At 45.9% G+C, this 23,003-nt stretch overlaps 1 protein-coding gene across 1 annotated transcript in view; it reads right to left on the bottom strand.

Annotated features, from left to right (window-relative positions):
- Positions 1 to 228: 228 nt before the first annotated feature.
- Patj (PATJ crumbs cell polarity complex component) overlaps positions 229 to 23,003 on the bottom strand; it is a 284,333-nt gene continuing 261,558 nt past the window's right edge. Inside the window, exons 35-42 of the mRNA XM_051164507.1 lie at positions 21,033 to 21,116; positions 13,889 to 14,082; positions 12,671 to 12,818; positions 11,656 to 11,742; positions 7,164 to 7,272; positions 6,585 to 6,622; positions 1,796 to 1,918; positions 229 to 1,133 (exon numbers count right to left, since the gene is read on the bottom strand). Of these exons, the coding sequence (XP_051020464.1) occupies positions 984 to 1,133; positions 1,796 to 1,918; positions 6,585 to 6,622; positions 7,164 to 7,272; positions 11,656 to 11,742; positions 12,671 to 12,818; positions 13,889 to 14,082; positions 21,033 to 21,116 (933 nt within the window). The 3' untranslated portion in view covers positions 229 to 983. The remainder of the gene's footprint in view (positions 1,134 to 1,795; positions 1,919 to 6,584; positions 6,623 to 7,163; positions 7,273 to 11,655; positions 11,743 to 12,670; positions 12,819 to 13,888; positions 14,083 to 21,032; positions 21,117 to 23,003) is intronic.

The raw sequence follows: 23,003 nt of genomic DNA, 5'->3' as shown, positions 1-23,003 counted from the left end.
ACCACACACAACCATCGAGAAGCAGGGTTGAGGCTGTCCACGCACTGTTTTGGTTGGTACTCAGCAGACACTTAAGGACCCAAATAACATTTGGCCTAATGCATCAGCTCTTTTGAGACCACAGACAGCGTTTCATGGCCCCTGTTATGTCTACCTTGCTAAAGGCTTTGACACATTGACCTCGACCACTGAGATCTCAGGGCTAAGCACCACAAATCACTTCTCTCAAATGTCATGCTTTTTCCACTCAGTCTTCTTATGCTAAGGCTAGAATTATCTGAGAGCTGGCTGTGTGTTTTATTCTTTTTACCTGTAAATCATTTTATACTACCTCTTCAGCAGTAGGGTGATTATAATCCTTCATTTTAGGGCACTCATTAAAGACACTCACTGGTAGTGCGCTGCCTCTTAAGTCTCTGCACGGGATCAATCTTAGCGAAAGTGAAGGGCGGAGAGGGAGGGAGGGGAATGAGCAGCACGTTTTGCTTTTACTTCCTCCTGTATTTCTCTCTGCTTCTGGACAATACTCATGGGGCCACAGCTGATCAATAATTGTCTGCCTTAATTGATGACTACAATGCAGTGAGAGCTGCAGGGTGCTGGCAGCCATCCACAGCACAGGAGAAAGAGCATTGAATTTCTCTCTGCCATTAAAGGGACAGGAAACAGTGCCTGCACTGCCCAGTAAGTCTTTGGATATAAGAAAGGAAATAATTTCCTATTCCCAGAAAACTTCAAGTTACAAAAGAATGCTGGAAGCTAAAAAGCCTTGTTGATTTACCACATGAAGCTGAGAGTAATTTTTTCTCCCCTTGTTACACGTTCGTATGGCCCTGCTCATGCCTGTGTGGGTGGCATTAAAGAATTTCTGAATAAAAATAATAATTTCTTGCTTTCAACTTTCACCATTCACATGAGCAAGCACCCTGGTGGGTGGCGATGCCTACTGGGAGTGACGCTCTGCTTGTCTTTCCTGCTGCCACTTATCTGCCTCTCCCAGCCATGTCTCTCTCTATTGATGGAAATACCTGCAGGATAATGCGCCCGAAGGCATTCTTCAGTAGATTCACTGCGTCTGTGTGAGACAGTCCATCCAGAGGTTGTCCATTGATGCTCACAATCCGATCTCCAACCTGGAAGGACAAAAGCGTGAGAAAATCACGATCATTACAACAAAATTAAATTTGAGAAGAATGTCTAAAATTCTTTGTAAGTTACAGTTCCTATCTGTCTCATTGGTGAGAGCTGGCTTCTGCGGGGTGTGGGGACTTTTTACGGCTTTCCCCAAATGCAGCCTGATCAGAGAGACAAGAAGGGGGCCAGATTTGATTACTAAAAGGCACTGCGGGTCACTTTGTATTTTGGTGGCCAGCAAGAATGGGGTTCACAAACTAATTGTTCAGTGGAGCTCTGAAGCAGAAGGCAAGTATTAAGAATAAAGGACAATAGGAAAAAAATCATAAAAACGTTGATACTTTCAGTTGGGGGAAAATAGCAAGATAAAATCTGAGTTAAAAAAAAAACCCCAACAACAAACAATTTTGGGTAAATGAGACACCACAAGGGTTTGAGAGGATGGTAAGGAGATTCTTTCTTCCACTCTGAAGCTTTGATAAAAAACATTTTATGGATCCTTAATGAATTTCAGGCCTACAGTCTTGGTAATATATTCTGCCCTCAGCATGAGTGGCTGATGGCTTTTGCAATTCAAACTTTAACCAAGGTCCCTGTGGCTACAAGCTCCCTCCCGACCCCAGCACAGGCTATCAGCCTTCTGTCATCCCGTGGTATCTACCTTAAGCTTCTGGGTCCGTGCGGCCATGCCATTGGCCTGAATCATGGCAATAAATATCGGGAGATCTCCTAAAGGACTTCCTTTTCCTCCAGCAATACTGATTCCAAGGGCGTCGCTGGGCTCCTACAAAGAGAGAAAACAGAAGGCCTGCATGTTGAATAGTAGGCACAGACAGACTGTCCTCTGACAGTACCAAACAAAAACTCTCCATGATGTAGGAGGCAAGAGTAACTTGGGAGCTAAGTGCAGGGCATCACTAAGGCCTGTGTCGCCTTGTGCAGTCAGGTCGCCATGGGGACCTCAGAGACGTCCGTCTCTGTGAGCCTCTATCCCTTTGCACAAGACGGGAAGAAGACTGCATGGTACACAGCGATAATCTGAGAATAAGGAAGCTAACCTACTGCTGTCCTGGCCTACAGAAGAGGCTCACTAAAAGCCAATAGCAACAGTAAATTTAAAACAAAAACAAAAACAAAAGCCATTACTACTGCTCAGTGGAGCGGCCAATTTGACGCAGGCTTGGCAAGTGTGTTCTCATATGGTGTTTGTGATTAAACTGCCACACATATCATGTTCTGGGTGTGAACAAACACACTTGGCTTCAAAAGAGCTGCGTGGCTGCATTAAACAAAGGCTCCTGGAGGGTGCCCGCTGTTGTGACAACAGTTTGGAGAGGAAAGTAAAATAGAAGCGGGAATCTTTGCAAAGATGGACCCTTGTGTGGAGATCTGGCTCTCATCCCACACCCTCCCCCCACCATAGGAGGCTTAATATTTTTTTAAATGACTGAAAGAACAAATGACAAGTTGCATTGGCACTCACACCACGTCCATCTACTGCTCCTGCTGACTATGAAGAAAAAGTCTTGTCAAAAGGCAAAAAACAATGGCCTTTGACTTCTGTAACTAAAAGAAACTAAAACTGTGGTGGAAAGTGAACATTTGGAAAAGAGAAAACAGGGGCATGTTGCCCAGTCTCACCGCATCTGTATGTGTGCTTGTGCATGTGTGTGCATGCACGTGTGTGCATGTGTGAACATGTGCATGCATGCATGTGCAAGTGTGTGAGTGTATGCCTGTGTGTACATGCACATGCATGTATGTGTGTTACATTTTTACTCTGAGGGAGAACCCCAGTCAAACTGGGAGCTGAAAAGGTGGCTGCACTCTTCTGATGCAAACCCCATCCTTCTGGCAGGAAGACCCAAACGGGGCCTCCCTGGCTGCTCGACAGTGCAGGAGGAAATGCAGAGTGGAAAGAGTCAGAGAGCGCCCTCCATCCTGAGCACAAGCGCATGGGATTCTCAGGCTCAGTTCGAATATACTAAGTGTAAAAAAACCCTCAATCAGCATACCAAGGGTTTTGATTATTAAACTTTACTTGAGTTATCATTAAGGCAGAGAGGAATTTCCCTCTCAGTCTAACTGGGCTGACTGCCTGATAAAGCATAAGCACCGTTATTCCTCAGGGTTGCCCAGCTTAACTTCCAGGATAAAATCTAAAGCTTGTCAACATGCAGGAAAATGTAACCATTTTTCTGCTAATGCTCTGTCGTCCAACATATAGGACAGCTGAAAGTAAACACTGTAACACTGTTTCATACAGAGTTGCATGGCCTGTACCAAGCCCCTGGCTGGATCCCAGCAATGGAAACAGAACAACAGAGGCAGGAGCACTATGTGAGGGAGAAGGTCTGCATGGCCATACAGCTTCTGCTCTTGAAAGTTATCACTTAAAAATATTGAGCACTGGCTGCTCTTCCAAAGGTTCTGAGTTCAATTCCCAGCAACCACATAGTGGCTCACAGCCATCTACAATGAGATCTGGTCCTCTTTTGGTATGCAGGCAACATTGTATACATAATAGATAAGTAAATAAATCTTTGCAACATTGTATACACAATAAATAAATCTTTGCAACATTGTATTCATAATAAATAAATAAATCGTCACAACATTGTATACATAATAAATAAATAAATCTTTAAAAAAATATTCAGAGCCAAAGGTGGGCAGGATCCCAGCATTCCAGGGAATAGAGGCAAATGATTTCTGTGAGTTCTAGGTCAGCCTAGTTTACATAGCAACTTCCAGGCTAGCCAGATCTACACAGAGCTATCTCAAAAAATAAAACAGAAACAAAAGAAACTTAGAAAGCAAGCAAATAAAAACAAGACAAAACATCACAGCTTAGTGTTCATCAATTATACCTAAAAAAAAAGCTGGAAATCAGAACAAAGCATCTTCAAGATTCCATATGCAAAGAACTTAATTACAGACTTGTAGGGCTGGGAGGAGCTCATGGTAGAGCATGTCTTAGTGTGCAGGAACCTCCAGCTTTAATCTCCATAGCCCAAACCAAATAAAATGTTACCAACAAGGCAAAACTCTCTACCTTAGGGCCATGGAGATCCTTCAGAAGATTAAAACCCAAGCCTGGTCTGATTTCAATCCCTGTAATGCCAGCCCTCTGACATAGAGTTGGGAGGCAGAGACAGGAGAAGTGCCTGGAGACTCACAGGCCAGCAAGACAGCAGTTTCAGCACAGCTGCAGAAACTGGAGACCCTGTTCTAACAGGGTGGATGGTAAGCGCTGACTCCCTCAGTTGTCCACTGACTTCCACAAGTGACTGTGGTGTGTGCATGCATGTGAATACATAAACACACGCTCCTCATCCCAGATGATATAAACAGATTAATGACTGTTATCGTTAGTGCTGCCCTGTGGTAACTAAAATTTAGAATAATTGTAATGCTTAACTTCTAGGCAGCTTCTATCCCATTTTCACAGCATTTGTGTCCAATTGATACCTTCTAAATGCACCTATAAATTCCAGGAGATGTTAATATATTTTTATTTTATGTGCTTGCGTGTTTTGCCTATATGTCCATCTGTGTGCAGGGTTCAGAAGAACCCAGAAGAGGGTGTTGGATCCTGCCCTTAGTTACTTTTGGATTGCTGTGAGGAGATACCATGTCCAAGGCTGAGATCTTATATCCATAGGCACAAGGCAGATAGACAATGACACTAGCCCTGGTGTGGGGTTTTGAAACCTCAAAGACCACCCCTAGTGACAACACCTTCTTTATGAAGGCCGTACTTCCTAATCCTTCCTGAACAGTCCACTGACAGGGAACTATGGGACCATTCTCACTTAAACCACCACAGAAGCCCTGTAACTAGAGCTATAAACTGTTGTTAGCCAACACTGGGAATTGAACCCAGGCCCCCTGGAATAGAAGCCAGTGCCATTAACTGCTAAACCACTTCTCCAGTTTCCAAGATATATTTTATTATGAAGTCTGTTCCTGGACCATGTGAAAACAGGCCAGGTATGAGCAGGCCTACTATAGAAACCTGTAAAAAGAAAGGACTGAAATGGCTAAAAATAATATAAAATATTTTCAGAATCTTGGACTACTTTGGTCTTAACTGCACCTGTGTTTTTATCTGTTTGTCATTTCCTACTGGTGCATTTGACTTCTTCCTCACAGAGCATCTCAGCTGCAACTTTAGTGGAAGGCTCAGGACAAGTTTGGTTCAATTATAGCCTAGAAGGACAGTGCTACTTTCTGGCATTCAGGAGGGACCTAGAATTACGTGCTCTATATATCTTATCTCATCTATTTATTTTTGGCTTTCTAAAATTAGGGTCTCTGTAGGCCAGGCTGGCTTGGAACTATGTAGGCCAGGCTGGTCTTGAACTCATGGCAATCCTCTTGCCTTTGCCTCCAAATTGTAGAGATTACAGACATGAGGCACCAGGCTCAGCTCAGCTAATGCTATTGATGAGAAGATTGAGGCTGACTCGGTGAGATCAGTGAGCTGATGTTATAGATGGGTTGTGTCCCGTCAAAGTTCAACATTGAAGCTCCAAGCTTGAGATGAAAACAGAAGTCTACTTTCTAACATTCCCAGACATCACACATAAACTGAAAACCAGAGCCTGAAAATGAACTGGACCCCACCTCACACAATCGTTTCAAAAGAGCAATTCACCAACACATAAAAACCTTTAATGAAAAAGCACCCCCATCGCCCTGGAGATGGGATCCACGGCCTTACGTTAGCTGGCCAAGAGCTCTGTGATCAAGCTGCACCCATGTCCCAGGCATGCTTTGGATCTAATAGCTAGCTTCTTTCCTAGGAACTAATCCTGAGGTGATTATTCATGTTATAGGCAGAGGTATACCTACGGCAATGTTTGTTATATAAGGTAAAAGTTAAACATGGGGGCTGGAGAGATGGTGAACAGTTAAATCATTTGTTGCTTTTGCAGAGGATGTGGGTTCAACGCCCAGCCCCCATGTAGTGGCTCACAACCATCTGTAACTCAGGGGGCACGTGGCCCACTTCTGGCTTTTGCGGGCAACAGGCATGCACATAGTGCACAGACAAACCTGTAGGTGAAACACTCAAACACATAGAATAAAAATAAATCTAAAAAAATAATGATAATGAAACATGCTAACTGTTTAATGAGAGGAAGCTGGTTAAAAAAGTTCTAGGCACACCCAGACGACGGAGTGACTATTATACAACCAGCAACAATCACCTTCTGTGCTGTCAAGAACGCTGACGTCATGCAGAGGGTAACAGGATGAGTTACAAGAGAATGCCCAACATACTTTTTGTTGTGTGAAATTCAAACACACACACACACTATTATGAAAAGGATACACTTAGAAATTCACGACAGTAACTTCACTAACTTAGAAGAACATATAATCTGATAAATTACACCCAGAGGGAAATGTGTCAGCGACAACGGAAACAATGGCCGACTTACCCTGACTATCTCCACAGTCCTCGGGCCCACCTCTGTGCCTACGGATAAAGAGGCAAGACCATCCATTAATGCTTATGAACCAGACGGAACATGTGTAAGATGTATCACTCCCACAAGGGCAGCAGCATTTTCCCAGGTTTTTCAAGAAAGGAGACTAAATCGAGCAGGCTATACCCTTCCTCAGCATCAGGACCCGACTGTGTCTTTGGGGGCAGTGTCCCAGATGTGGCTGTAATCATTTGTGGTCCGACTAAAGCTAATGAGCAGCAGCAACGGCCTGAGACATGGTTACTCACAGCTGGGGAACAATACACTTGTGTATTTTTCTGCCCTACTCAAAGATAACCCGCATCCAGGAGGGCCTTAGAAAGCCCTGCCTCCACTCTGTTCTCCAGGGCATACGCACTTCTAACCTCCAGCCACCTGTAATGCACTCACGTTCTCTCTGTACACAGTCGTGCTTTCTGATGTACTCTATGTTGTTGCTTTTCTGCTGTTCATGGGATCTGTGCCTCCCCCCACCCTCCTATCCTCTCGAAATAGGCCACACTAAGTAGCTTAGGCTGGTCTTGAACTTACATTTCTGGGGAGGATCTGAAGGTCTTTTTGTGCCAACCAGGTTTTGTAGGCCAGTGATGACTGGGGCAAAGGAAGGCCGACAGCTGCTGTGTGCACTGTGCTGATCCCCCTGAAAAGGAGACACTGTAGTCACTCGGGTGCAGGCCCAACCATGGCCCTAGAGATATACCCTTAATCAGAGCCTGAAGAAGCCAAGAGAGAAAACTAGTCCCTATGCTCACCCTTACCACCCAGTCCCCCATCTAAACGATAGTTCCTTTGTGTCTCCACTGCGGACGCCTGCATCTCAGTTACAGTAGGAAGACAGCAATCTGAGCTGGGTTTGTTGCACATGAAATCAAGCATTTTCCCAGTTCGCCGCAGTGTTACAACCTTCAGTGACTGGCCCTGTCCTCTGAATGCACAATCAACACGACCTTGCCCCCACCCCAAGGATCCAAACTACATCCCATGTTTTGCTTAGCTGAGTGTGTAAAGTTTGATCAACAGAAAGCGGACTGTGTAGAGACTTCTAGAGAAAGCAGTGGTGTCAAGGGAAGAGCTGGTTTTTAAGGATCGCTTACTTTTATATTATGAACCCTGTCCTACAAACAGAAATGGTCCAATCCAACTTGCTATACCTTTTATTTAAGTTTTCCTCACTTAAGTAGATATTTGAGATTTATAATATATAGTCATTTATGGCTAATGACTATCCAAAATCCCACACGTTAGCAAAGGCCTGTTCTAATGCAGGCCATATCACATCTATTTTTTTTCTACTCAATTATCAAGCCTATGACCAATTGTGATGAAAACTTAAGCTAAGACTACATCACTATTACCATATGGTAAATTATAATGCATTTGTTTCTGAAACAGGGTCTTGCTATGTAATGCAGGACAGCCTTGAACTTGTATTTTCCCAAGCACTGAGATTACAAGTGTATGCCACCAAGCCTGGCTGAAGCTTTATTATTCCTTCTTTCTTTTTGGTGCTAAGGATCAAACTCAGGACTTCATGCATGTCAGGCGCAGGTACTATACCACCACAGCTTAAGATCGCTTATTTAACTGTGGAAGAAACTTTAAGACATTTAAATATTTCTTAAATGAGAAAGAGTTCAAGTAAGCAGAGAAGTTTTATAGATACAGAATTACAGATATACCTAGATTCCATAATCGAAAATCTGCTTCATTTTCATGATACACACACATGTATAATCTCAGCACTGGGGAGGTAGAGCCAGAGGACCCTGACTCTGGACACACATTTTGTAGTACCCCTCACAAAAATAAACTGAAAAATAAAATGTCTATAATTTCTTTCTATTTTATATGTTTAAGCAGCTGGAAAAGGGCATCGGATCCCCTGGAACTGGAATTATAGATGATCAGGAGCCACACTGTGGGTGGTGGGTACTGAACCTGGGTCCTCGGCAGGAGTAACAAGCGCTCTGCACCCCTAAGCCGTCTCCAGCCCCTGCCACGGTCTTCACCACACACTCTCCATGCATCGCTAGCTCTTTAAAGGCCACTTTCATGGCGGCGGCGGGGGGGGTGGGGGTGGGTAGACATCTGATACTTTAGGATAGACTCACTTTTCTTTGGTGTGGCACAGGGCTTCTTCCACTGTCCTAAGCTGACCTTATTTGCTATCTAATTGAGCATGACCTTGAACTTGTGATACTCCTCTCTGGGTGTTAGACTGGCAGGTGTGTGCCACCACACTCAGTTTATATGGTGTTTGGGATACAAACTTATGAACTGGCAGTTACATTTAACTACCAAACTGCACAAACTTAACAATTAGGGAAGATGTATTATTAAAAAAAAAAAAAGATATACACTGGGAATACACTCTTCCAGGGGGATGAGACATCCATTGTACCCACCAACTCAGCTGTTAGTCTGGGGTGGGGCGGGTCAGCTTTACGTCCAGCATGGTTCAGCCTGTATTCTAGTCTCCTGTGTACTGGGCTTTAATGGAACCATTCAACCCAGATGAGTCCTCTGCCCAAGGAGAAGCCTGCCTGAGGCCGCTGGCTGCAGCTCCCACTGCCGACTTAAGTCTCCAATGAATTCCTGACTGTTCACTCGTGGCAGCACTATGTGTGTGCCTATGTTTGCTGCTAATTACAGAAGCCAAGGGTGGAGGCAGAAATCCATATTTAATGCTGTGGATTAGGTTTCATTGTTTGAACATTCTTATTTTTTTTTCTGAAATTTTATTTATATAGATGTGTGAGTATAGTTGTCAGATTCCATAGACCTTGAGCTAAAGACAGTTGTGAGCCACCACATAGGCACTGGGAACTGAACCTGGGTCCTTTGGAAGAGCAGCACGTGCTCTTAACCCTGAGCCACCTCTCTACCCTCTGTTTTGAAGATTCTTGAAGTCAAAGCAGCTAGTATGTGATCCTGTCTGATCAATGATATATATTTAAAATTCTTTTATTGTATTGTGTGTGTGTGTGTGTGTGTGTGTGTGTGCGCGCGCGCATTATGTATGTAGATCCACACATTATAGTATGCACATGGAGGTCAGAGGATGACTTTTGGGAGCCAATCTATCCTTATACCACAGAGTTCCAGAGATTACATTCACATCATCAGGTTTGATCGAAAGTGCGTTGAAGCACTGCCTCACTGGGCCTCAGTGACAGCCTCACTGAAACACTGCCTCACTGGGCCTCAGTGACAGCCTCACTGAAACACTGCCTCACTGGGCCTCAGTGACAGCCTCACTGAAACACTGCCTCACTGGGCCTCAGTGACAGCCTCACTGAAGCACTGCCTCACTGGGCCTCAGTGACAGCCTCACTGAAACACTGCCTCACTGGGCCTCAGTGACAGCCTCACTGAAACACTGCCTCACTGGGCCTCAGTGACAGCCTCACTGAAACACTGCCTCACTGGGCCTCAGTGACAGCCTCACTGAAACACTGCCTCACTGGGCCTCCGTGACAGCCTCACTGAAACACTGCCTCACTGGGCCTCAGTGACAGCCTCACTGAAACACTGCCTCACTGGGCCTCAGTGACAGCCTCACTGAAGCACTGCCTCACTGGGCCTCAGTGACAGCCTCACTGAAACACTGCCTCACTGGGCCTCAGTGACAGCCTCACTGAAACACTGCCTCACTGGGCCTCAGTGACAGCCTCACTGAAACACTGCCTCACTGGGCCTCAGTGACAGCCTCACTGAAACACTGCCTCACTGGGCCTCAGTGATAGCCTCACTGAAACACTGCCTCACTGGGCCTCCGTGACAGCCTCACTGAAACACTGCCTCACTGGGCCTCAGTGACAGCCTCACTGAAACACTGCCTCACTGGGCCTCAGTGACAGCCTCACTGAAACACTGCCTCACTGGGCCTCAGTGACAGCCTCACTGTAACACTGCCTCACTGGGCCTCAGTGACAGCCTCACTGTAACACTGCCTCACTGGGCCTCAGTGACAGCCTCACTGAAACACTGCCTCACTGGGCCTCAGTGACAGCCTCACTGAAACACTGCCTCACTGGGCCTCAGTGACAGCTTCACTGAAACACTGCCTCCCTGGGCCTCAATGACAGCCTCACTGTAACACTGCCTCACTGGGCCTCAGTGACAGCCTCACTGAAACACTGCCTCCCTGGGCCTCAGTGACAGCCTCACTGTAACACTGCCTCACTGGGCCTCAGTGACAGCTTTTGTTGCCCATTTTCTAACACTAATGAGACCAAGCAGCGCTGACAGCTTTGCAGAAGCAGCTATGTCAACTACAAATCCAGGCCACCTCAGGCTGTGGGGAGGCTGTAGCTCCAAGGCAACTAGGAGAGGACTAAAAGTCACACTTTCACCTCAAAAAAGGGGGCTGTCCATAACCTCCAAAGAGACTAGGGGTTACGTGGAAACTTGTAGAGCTGACTCATGGGCCAAGTGGGACAAAGGGTGTCAGCCATTATAGCACACGCACAAATCACTGCGAAACTACTTCATTAAAAAGGTGGTACTGACATCAGTCTTGCAAATAAATATATTTGCTAACTCACAAAATGTCACCCGCTGCCATAAGAGAAACCCTCATACTTTGCTCTCCTAGGAGTACATCATTAATTGCCCTCAGCATGTGTGAGTGGCTATTCACAAGTTAACTTTATAGCGAGGTTTAATTGGATGAACAGAACAATGCTGTGTTAATGAGGGTCAAATTGCCACCAGATGTTACCTCTTTTTTTTTTCCTTTTAAAAATAAACACAGCTGTGTACATGTGTGCACAGGCAATATAGACTAGTGAGAGAGAAAAATGGCCCTAAGAAAACACTTTACAGGCAATAAAGCAGAGAAAAATGTTGGGCTTAAGGAATTTCCACCCCACCTTTCATTTTTATTTCAAACACACAAAAGCACACTGGTGTGATTATGTGGCACAACAGACATCATATCTAGACAATCATTTACAAAACGAAGACCTTTCTCCCCCAGGCGCAAGGGAGTAGGCAAGTTGGCTGGGAAGGCATCAACAACCTGGCTGTTTTGTGAGGTCTTCCTCGAGGAGGCCCAGGAACCGGCTCGGAGTCTCCCGATCTCCAGCTGCACCAGGCCCTGGACACACTTGGGAAGACAAGAAATGACGGAAGTGAAACTCGGCAGCATTTATGATCTTCAGCACCAAAGCAGAGCCTGCAGTCATGTCTGTGGCCAAGGCTTCCTGGAGGGTAACTAGGCCAACAGGCAAAAAATGAGAGCCGGTCATCAAAGCCCAAACAAACCGGAAACACAGCAGCTTCGTCTCCGAGCCCTTCAAATGCATCACACGGGCTTGGTATCCATCTGCCTTTCTTACCTTCCATCTGCCTTCTGATGGAGTGTTCGTAAAGAGCCCAGCAGTCAAGCAGCGGGAAGCGCAGAGAGGGAAGTCCAACAGGGGACGGGACACAAAGCCAGGCCTTCCTTTGCAGAGCAACTGACAGCTGACCGGACCAGGAACCCCGATTATTTAAACAAACCCATCTGTCTGTGCTGGTTGCAACCACGGGGGAAGGAGGTCAGGAGGTCCTGCCCCATAACTGAGATGTCTCAGCTTAAGACTTCCGCAAGCTCGCCGGAGCCCAGGGTGGAAGCAACCGGCCCGAGCACAGCTTTGTGGCTCTTTTCATTTGTGAAATGAAGAAGCCAGTCAGGATGAGCTTTAGTGTTTCCTTCTAGCAATAAAGTTGGGTTTGATTAATGCAGAGGGAGGGGTGGATGGACGCTCTAGGGCACACACTCTGTCCAGGGAGCTGGTCGACAGACAGGTGTGACAGTTGGAATGCTCACTAGCATGAGACGCTGCCTTAAAGCCCCCAGGCAGGTCCTTTTGTGTGCTTCGTCAGCACAAAAGCTTTCCTTTAAATCTGTTCTTGGCCATTTAAAACAATCAGCTGTTATATTTCTAGTAAGAACAGAGCAAAAGCACCCAACCAAGGCCAAGCAACTGGACAGGGCCAGTTCTGTGTGCGCTGGTCACCGCAGCCAGGTGGGAAGCTGCTTAGGGACTCACCTTGAGGATGGTGGCCACTGTCTCCTGTGAGGCATGCCTCATGTCCTCTCCATTCACAGACAAGATTTGGTCTCCTTGAATCAACCTCCCATCGAGGTCTGCGGCTCCGCCTTTCACAATGTCAGAAATAAACACTCCAGTTCCACTCCTGTTAATGTCACCAAGCATTGCGGGATTGGGTCAGGCAGTCACTTAGTAATTAAAATTAGGCCTGCCTTTACAAAGACTAAAAATTCAAGATCTAAAACTCAGATGTTCTAGAAACCAACCCATTAAGCCCAATACCACCCACTAACTTCCTAAATAATAACATTTATGATTCAATTATGCCTACCTGTGCTATGTATTGTACATCCATCTTCCCTACTGCGCTCTTATTTTTATTGGTGGTATAAACCTGTGATGCCAGGCTGGCCTTGAACTCACAGAGACCCGCCTGCCTTGACGCCAGAGTGCTGGTATTAAAGGTGTGCACCACCATGCCTGGCTCCCACCACTCACTTTTTAAAAAGGCAGAGTTTGTGCCTGGAGTACCACTCCATGGCTGACTGCTTTTTGGTGTGAGCATGGTCTTGGGGTGATCTCAGCACTCCACACAGACATGAAGCGAGCAAGCTGTTCTCCTAAAGAAGAGTCATTGCTAATAACTTCCCTTTCCTAACAAATGAAACCCATTATTTACAGTTCATGTGTTTATGTTAATGTATTTATATGTTCATGTGGCTGTGTGCATGCCTGCACTTGCATGGAGGTCAGAGGACAATGTGCAGGAATTGGTACTTTTGCCATGTGGGTCCCGGGGGATCTGAGGCAAGTCATCACTTTGATGGCCCCTGCCTTAGCTCACGGGGCCTTCCTGAAAGCCCCTAACAGTTCTATTGTTAATCTCTTTCCTTTTGTCATTCCTTGGTTGTACCTCATCACCCACAGCCTCCCAAAGCAGGCTGGCCTTGAACTTCTGACCCTCCTGCCTCCTCCTCCTCAGTGATGGAATCATAGGGCGTGTACCGTAGGCAGTTCCCCTGGTCCTGCTTGGAGCTGAGTGCAGACTCGGCATCCAGCTGGAACCATGAGTGTGTACCGGGTCCAGCTGTATCAACAGGACACCCTGAGAAACCCCATCGCTGGTTCACAGCAGGCCTGTTTCTCCGTGTTTAGAGGCACTGGCCCCTATACTGAAGAGGGAAGGCCGACCTTCACTTGAACAACCGTTCTTACCGCTTCCCAACAATGCTCAGGCCCAGGCCGCGGCCAGCCTTCTTGTGCAGCTCCGCAAGGAAGACCTCCAAGTTCTCCTCATCTCTGTACTGGGCCTCATCTCTGTAGACCACCAGCCGCACCTTCTGGGGGGTCTGCCTCAGGGCCGCGATGGCTTCTTCATGGCTGCAGTTTCTCAGGTCAGCCCCGTTCACCTGCAACACGGCCATCCTGACACAGGCAGCTTACAGCAAAGGCATTTCAGCTTGCTGCCGCTCCTTGCTCCAACCGGTCAGAAATCTCAAGAGATTCCAGGGCATTCCCAAAGCATGCCACATGACCGTCAGGGGTAGGAGCTGCTTCTCACACAAAGACCCCACCCCACAGGGATGGGTCGGTGTGCGTGGTTTTGTATTTACACAGCTGCAGACTTCATTGTGCAGTTAGGGGAGCTGGGGTGTGTGTGTGTGTGTGTGTGTGTGTGTGTGTGTGTGTGTGTGTGTGTGTGTGTGTGTGTGTAGGTGGTTACTTACTCTTTGAGGAAGAAGGGAAGTAGCTAGTACAGTTATCAGCCCAGTTACTATTTCTGGCCTGTTTGCTTGTTGGGCCTGACTCTTACTCTTTTTTTTTTTTTTTTTTTTTAAGATGGTCTCACTATGTAGCCCTGGCTGTCCTGGAAATGCTATGGAGACCAGGGTAGCATAAACTCAGAGGGCTGCTGCCGCTGTCTGCCAAGCACTGGCATTAAAGGGCTGCACCATTGCAGATCTGGCTGGCCCCTCACTCTTAATTGCTTATATCATCTTTAGAAGTGACCCAGAAGGAAATAAAGGACAAGTGTCTCCAACAACTTCAAAGAAGCCCATGAAAACTTCTCAGTTGAATCTGATGGCACAGGCAGAGAATGGCGGCCACCAGGGAACATAAGACACTGCAAACAGTTGGCAAAGCCACAGCTCTGTTGTTGAGTCACAGATCTGGGTATCTCAGGGCCCCTCTGAGCCCTACTTTCTTGCTCTGTTATATGGAGCACAGCCAACTTATTAAGTAAATACTCCCATAGTGCTTGTAATGCCAGTCCTTCCTCATGGATCCCCCAAGTGTTATTAGTATTAGCCGTATAAACACTGGTTATTACTGTAATATCTCCACGCACATAATGTATTCTGATCATATTTGTCCCCTTTTTTCCTTCTCTTGTGCCCACATTCTCTGATCTTCATACTTCCCCCTCCACTCTCACGACTTCCTCCCACATAGACATCACACATGAGACAAAGCATGTGATACTTGACCAAGTCTGACTTAGGCTGCTTACTTGCTACCCAGTTCCATCAGTTTTCCTGCAAAAGACAAGATTCTACTTTTCTCTGTGGCAGGACAACACCCCATGTGCATACGGCACATTTCTTTACCCACGGGTGGGCACCTAGGCTGATGCTATGGCTTGGCTATGGCGGATAGTAGGACCACAAAGCTGGACAGAGCATTTATGCACCTGTAATGTCAACACTCAGAAAGCTGAGGCAGGACTCCCACATAAGCTGACGTCAGTTACACAGCAAAACTCTGTCTCAAAACAAACAAAGCAACAACAAACACAGCAGTACCACAGAGAACATGGTCTCTTGCCGTGGTCCCTGTAGCTGTTTGATGTAGAGCCTAGTCACGGCAGGCCCTCACACAAAAACCTGAAAGGAGAGCTGGGCATACAGTTCAGAGAATCTTCGTCAGGAAGCAGTAGAGATGCTAAACAGATACTGTTTTCAGCTGGGCGTGGTCATGCACACCTTTAATCCTAGCACTTGGGAGGCAGAGGCAGGTGGATCGCTGTGAGTTAGAGGCCATCCTGGTCTACAAAGTGAGTCCAGGACAGCCAAGGCTACACAGAGAAATCCTGTCTCGGGAAAAAAAAAAAAAAAAAAAAAAAGACACTGTTTTCCTCCAGTTATGGTATTCTTTTCTTTTCTTTCTGTTTTTTTTTTTTGTTTTTTGTTTTTTGTTTTTTGTTATAGTTGACAGGTAACACTGAGTATCTTGTATTGCTCTTTTTCTAATGTATATTGAGGCAGGGTCTCTCACTTGAAGCCAGAGCTCATCAATCTGGCTAGTCTCCGTAGCCAGCTTGCTGTGGGGATCCACCGTCTCTACCTCTCAGGGGCTAGGATTACAGGCCAAGCCTCTGCCTGACACATTTATGGGTGCTAAGGAGCTGAACTGCAGCCCTCACTCTTAAATAGTAAGTGGTTTGCTCACTGGCTCATCTCTATAGTTCCTAACTGAGACAATCTTTCCTTTCTAGCCCTTTTCCCACACAGCCCCATAAGTTAGGATCTACCACAAAGAGTAAACGACTGACAGTGATGAGTGAATTTCTACAAAGAAGAAACTCAGGGGCACGGTAGCCAGGTCACATCTCGGCAAAGAGCCAAACAAAGGGACGGCTAGCCCCAACATGGCCAAGCAGAGGCAAGAGTGGAGGTGCTTCTGACATGTGACTGTCCCCCCTTGTTCTGGTATAGCTCTCTGTGTGCCCCAGGAAGGTCAAGCCTGTCTCTGAACTTGGCCTCTTCATCCGAAATGGATGGGCTGAAGGAAATGCTGTTTTCCTCTGTGCGGGACCCCTCATGATTCCTTCAGGCCACTAAATGCTTTTACATTGTTAGTGAGGAAACCCGCAGAACAAAGGGAAACCTGAGCTGAGCTGATTATTTTCCTGTAGCCCAATAGATGGCACACAAGACCGCTTCTGTTAGTTAAAACATGAGGCAGCCTCACGGACTGAAGGTGAACTTTGCAAGCCATCTCAAAGGCCTCAGCAAATACACAAATAAGCAAAGGCAGTGTCATTGCACTCTAATGCTGCAAAGACAGTCTCATCCAGGTTCTGGCACTAAGGGGCCTGCTCAGATCAGAGTGACCTTAGCCTGGTTTCCACGTGCTCAGCTGATCAAGAGGCAGCTCAATGAGACAAGCAGTGCAGCGTGGCCTGAGCACTGTGGACAGATGCATCCTTGGAAAAGCAGGCATCACAGCATTGCTTACTGAGCCCCGGGGGTGGTGGGAGTGGCCTCATGGTTGAGAAGGGCTCTGGGAGGTCCCGCATCACTTCCTTTCAGTAGGAAGGACATGTGGGAAGTGGAGGATGAGCCGTTGCCAGACGGAACCTCTGGTTACTCATTATTTTAGTTGATGGGGAAATTCAGGAATTAACTCTTAGGTCTCACTTAAACAGGAGATCAGGTAAGTAAGAGAAGAGACAGGCCTAAAAAAATCCATCAGGAAGAAGACAGCACATGCTCATCAATGTCAAAAAATTGTTTGGTTGTGTCTTTGGAACAAAATCTGGCTTACCCTAATTTTAACATCAGGATACTATGATGTCCAATATTGACTGTCAATTTGACAAGGTCTAGAACCCACTGGACAGGTAGACTCGAGGTGTGTCTGTGGATTATACAGAGCAGGCTCCCTGGAGGAGGAAGGCCCACTATCATATGGGCAGGACTGGTCCACAGCTATGTCCCAGATTGAGCAAGGGGGAGATAGTGAGATGAGCACAGCACTCGCTGCCCTCTGCTTCCTGAATGTGGATGCACTGTGCCCAGCTGTCACTTATCCCTGCCACCACACTCCTGTCCACAGGCTGTATCTTCTCGAGCTGTGAGCCAGACAAGCCCGTTCCCTTAAGTTGCTTTTTTCATGTGCTCTGCAGTATCAATGAGATGAATAATTAGGAATGGATATCACGGAAGCCATGGCAGACCGGCCTGTGGAACGCAGAGGACCCTCTCTAGCAGAAAATGTTCTTACAAAAGAAAGCAGCTATAGCTGTAGTAAAAAGACAGAAAGTAGTGTGGCTGGAGAGGTGGCTCAGAGGTTAATAGCACTGTCTGTTCTCTCAAAGGTCCTGAGTTCAATTCCCAGCAACCACATGGCGGCTCACAACCATCTATAATGTGATCTGGTGCCCTCTTCTGGCAAGTAGGGACACATCCAGGCAAAGTACTGTATAAATAATAAATAAATAAAAGAGATAGTAGTTTTTAAAAATGGTATTGAGAGTTGAATCCGAGCCCTCTTCCACGGAGTCACGTTTCTGACTGCTGTGGTAGCTAGTATCTGTAAGCCAACAATTGAGAGGTAGATGCAGGAGTAACAGGAATTCAGGTCCAGCCTCAATTATATAGTTACCTCTGAGGCTAGCCTGGGCTACAGTATGAGGTCCTCTCTCAAAACAAAAATAAAAGTGGCTTAGTTTGGGGTGGCAAGGTGCCTGAGAAGGCAAAGTCACTCGGTACCAAGTCTGATGACCTGAGTTTGATCCTTGGAACTCACATGATGGGAGGAGAAAATGGTTTCTTCAAAGTGTCCTTTGATCTCCACATGTGTGCTGTGGCATGTACACATGTACACACACACACACACACACACACACACACACACGCGCGCGCGCGCGCGCTCATACACATATAGGCAATAGATGAATAAATGTTAAAAAATTTTAAGTTTTAACTAAATTTCACTGAGTTGCCTATCCTGCCTTGAACTCAGTTTAAATCTCTGGTAGGCTTTGAAGAACTGTGCAGCCTCGTGAGTGCTGGCACCTTAAGCCTGTACCACTAGGCCCGGCAGAAAAACTCTATTGAGATATAACTGATATAAAAACAGGTATAAGCCAGGTGTGGTGGCACACACATTTAATCCCAGAACTCAAGAGGCAGAGACAGGCAGATCTCTGAGTTCAAGGCCAGCCTGGTCTAGAGAGAGTTTCAGAACAGCCAGGGCTGTTACACAGAGAAATCCTGTCCTGAAAAAAAACTCCCAAAAAACTAAACTAAAACCAGGTATACATATTTTCTTAAAAAAAAAAAAAAAAACCCTGTTCTATATGTATCAGTATTTTGCCTACATGCATGGCTATGTACCTCCTGCATGTCTGGTGCCAGAGGCCAGTGGATTCCACAGAAGCTCATCCACACTAAAATCATTTTGCTAGCCCAGGAATGGCAATTCAAGTACATGGAAAAGTTTCTAAAATGACGAAGTTAAAAAAAACACTGGAGTTTTGCCAACTTGACATAAGCTGGAATCATTTAAGTGGGACCCATAACTGCGACTGTGGCTTTCGGGCTGTGAGACGCCGTGTGGATGCTGGTAACTGATCCGAGGTCCTCTGGTCTTCCAGTGCTGTGAGCTGCTCAGCCAACTCTGCAGCACCTACTTCTAATATTAAACCCACTCATTGTGAAATGCCAATTATGACAATACCAATGGGCTAGAAAATCTGGGAAGGATAAAACAGGGAGCAGAAGTACCCCCAAACTTCTGACCACAAAAGAACACATCATGTTACTTTCCTAAGACGCCCTGCTCGTGCTTCCAGCCTCATCCACCACCTGCGTGTCACACAGCCAAGGCCTGCATCCTAGTTCACACCTGTAAGTGCACTGGGGGCTCATCCTGACCCGTGTGTCACACAGCCAAGGCCTGCATCCTAGTTCACACCTGTAAGTGCACTGGGGGCTCATCCTGACCCATGTGTCACACAGCCAAGGCCTGCATCCTAGTTCACACCTGTAAGTGCACTGGGGGCTCGCCCTGACCTGCGTGTCACACAGCCAAGGCCTGCATCCTAGTTCACACCTGTAAGTGCACTGGGGGCTTGCCCTGACCTGCGTGTCACACAGCCAAGGCCTGCATCCTAGTTCACACCTGTAAGTGCAGTGGGGGCTCATCCTGACCTGCATGTGTCACACAGCCAAGGCCTGCATCCTAGTTCACACCTAGCTTGGGTCTTCTTTCACCCTCTCATCTGGGTTCTGCAGTCTCCATTCTACCTCTGTTTCCAACGTGGAAGGTGGAAGTGAGCCACCCAGGGGAGAAGTCAAATTCTGTGATGTCATTCATAACATGCTACATTAAAGACACAAAGCAAAAACTGCGCATGCCTACCGTAACGTCTACTCCATTAAACTCATCCAACGGGAGCGACAGACGCTAAAGTCTCACGTCCTCGAACCCTCTCTCCTACCAGAGCCTGGGCTGAATGGCTCCCTGCCCACTGGTTCCTTACCATCCCGTGGCCCTGAGCTGAGCCGCCACTTATTTATTTATTTATTTTTAACATGCCAATGTTGTCAGTAGAGATTATCCCATGTAATGAGTTTCGCTTGTCCCACTTTCAAATATTTATTTTTCTTGCTGGGCATGTTGGTGCACATCTTTAATTTAATCCCAGCACTTGGGAGACATAGGCAGGCAGAGATCTGTGAGTTCAAGTCTGGCCTTGTCTACAAAGTGAGTTCCAGCACAGTTAGTGCTGTTACACAGAGAAACCCGTCTCAAAAAAAAAAAAAAAAAAAAAAAAAAAAAAAAAACCCAAAAAACCTTATTTTTCATATTTTAGTTACATATATGTGTATGTGTTTCTGTGCATATGCAGGTATGTGTACAATAGTGCCAGGGGTCAGACTCTCCCTAGAACTGGAGACACAGGTGGCTGTAAGCTGCCTAACACAGGTGTTAGGAGTTGAGCCCAGCTCCTCTGGAAGAACAGTACAGGCTCTCAACTGCTGAGCCATCTCTTCTGCTCCCTAGCACCTTTTAAGAGGCTTTAGCAGTTTTGCTAAATGACAGGCAAATTAAAGAATTCACTCAAGCATCTCGGTGTGTGGTAAGTACAAGATGCCATCCAAAGGGAAAGAGTTTACATTACTTACTGACTTAAAAGTGCTGGAGCTTGTGAGGCATGGCTTTCCTCTTTACAAATGGGTTATTAGAATTAAGAAAATGACTTGTGGAAACAGAGTCTTTAAGATTGCAGGTGTGTGCTGAAGTATGTGTTTGTATGCATATGTTTTTTAAACATGGGATTTAGTACGGAATAACAGAGACAAAAAAAATCAAATTGCAATATTATATATCCTATCTGACATAAAAATGTTAGAACTGTAAGTGGTACTTTCTTTTTCACTAAACACTCTCAGAGTTGATAAACAATGCCATGATTATAAACCAGTGAAAGAGGAGGATATGACGTATGCTTTGTTTACAGGAGAAGAAAACCACTGAGGGAACAGCTGAAGAGAAGAAAGAAAATTTGACTTTATGGACAGGTGTCCATCTTATTCACTGTCACGAAGTGCAGCTCGGAGTGAGGCACCTGTAATATCTGGTCTCCAGCCCACAGCCTCCCATCTCTGGCTGCTGCGCCTTCTTCATATACTTCATGGATAACAATAGCACCCTACAAAAAAAAAAAAAAAAAAATCAACTTATTCTCAACAGCCAGAAATGACCTTAGGCTAGTATCCAGATAATGGGCAGCTAGCCACAACTGGCCACTGCTTACTGCGCTTGATGAAAACATAAGGAAGGAGTACAGTTATAGGTTTAGGAGTTTAATTATGTTTTCCACAGATGATTATTTCGCGCCTTTGGGACAGGATTTGCTTTGGATTCCATGTTAAACTTCCCTCACGTTTTTACTGTCGACCTCGAATGCTGCTGCTGTGTTCGAACTTGAGGTGAACTCTGCATCATTTACTTTTTACTGGTAACTTTTAACACAGTGTCAGGTGTTTATTAGAGCTCAAGGGGTCAGCACAGAAGTGTGGCCTGATCCAGGGTTCTGCTGGGCCTATTACTTGTGTAATGAGAGAAAAGAACGTAGTGAGATGAGCTAGCACACAAGGACAAAGCAGCTGTGGGGGGAAGCACAGGCTAGCGGTGGGATTGGAACTTAACATTCTCGGCCAAAAATGTAGGACACCATCTATGGCAGGTAACCTTTGGTTAAAAAATCTGTCTTAATTAATTAGTTAAAAATAATTTGCATCTCTTCATATTAATAACCTCATTTTTCTGCTTTCTTCCCCCTATTTCTTATCTGAATTTTAAAAATATAATACATTTTGGTTATATTTTCCCTCAGTTCATCCCAGGTCCTTCCCACCTCTTTACTCACCTAATTTCCTGTTCTTTATTTTTTTCTCTCTCTCTCTCTCAAAAAACAAAACAAAACAAAAAACAAAAAAGATAAAAAAATCCAAAATCCAAAACAAAACAAAGCAAACCACCATCAAAAATCATTAAAGACAAAAAAGGACCAAACCGACACAACACAAAACAAGCAAGGACAACAACATTGAGTCTGTCGTGTGGTGCAGCTGCTCCTGAGAACGGGCTTCCCTGAGGATGCGATGCTGGACCCAGTGTCACTCCACTGCAGAAGAGTGACTTTCCCTTCCCAGCAGCTATCACTGCAAACAGCTCCTTGGTTAGGCGTTTACTCCCTGCCCCAGCCCCCTTGTGCTGAGAATTTATCTGTTTTGAACTTGTGCAGGTCTTGTGCATGCTGTTATAGTTTCTGTGAGCTCATATGTGCATAAGCCCAGTTGTCTCTGGAAGATCAGCCCTGCTATGTCTGGAAAACACTTTTTCCTTGGAGTCACCTACCATTTCAGGTTCTTATAATCTTTCCATCTCCTCCTTCGCCTAGACCCCCAAGCTGTGAGGAGAGGAGTTTGATGAAGACACCCCATTTAGGACTGAGTGCTTCAAAGTCTCTTATTGTCTGTATATTTATCTACTCTCATGTTCTTGGCAGTTTTAAGAGTTTCAGGAGTGGCTTCCGTCTCATAGAATGGCTCTTAAATCCAATAAAAAAAGTGGTTGGTCACTCCCACAACATTTGGGCCACTACTGCACCAGTATATCCGATAGGTAGCTCACTGCTGTAGGCCTCAGAGTTTGGAGCAGGATGATAGTGATGATTAATTTTTTTCTCCCAGTAATATGCAAAGTGCTTTCTAGCACCACAAACACTCGTTGGCAGGGGTGAATCTTCTGTTGGGCACCAGCTTGATTTCTTCATGTTTGATGATATAAGTAAGTGGCATCTTCAGCAGTACGGCCTTATTTATTGCTGGGTTGTGGAGGGTAACCAATAGCCTTGGCAACAGCCTGTGACGTGATGGTGGGTGGGGGTGGTCTATAGGACCACTTTGGTCAACTCAACAAGACACAACCCACTCCTGGCACTGGTGGTTTACTTGGTGGCATAAGATGTCAAGTTGGGACATTGCTTCTCTCATTAGATGGTGACTTCATTTAACTTTCTTTCATAGAATCA

This window comes from Acomys russatus, chromosome 2, assembly GCF_903995435.1.
Source record: "Acomys russatus chromosome 2, mAcoRus1.1, whole genome shotgun sequence".
In the NCBI taxonomy this organism is placed as follows: Eukaryota; Metazoa; Chordata; class Mammalia; order Rodentia; family Muridae; genus Acomys; species Acomys russatus.
The sequence above is the reverse complement of the archived record's forward strand: the minus strand, read 5'-3'. Positions and strand labels throughout refer to the sequence as shown.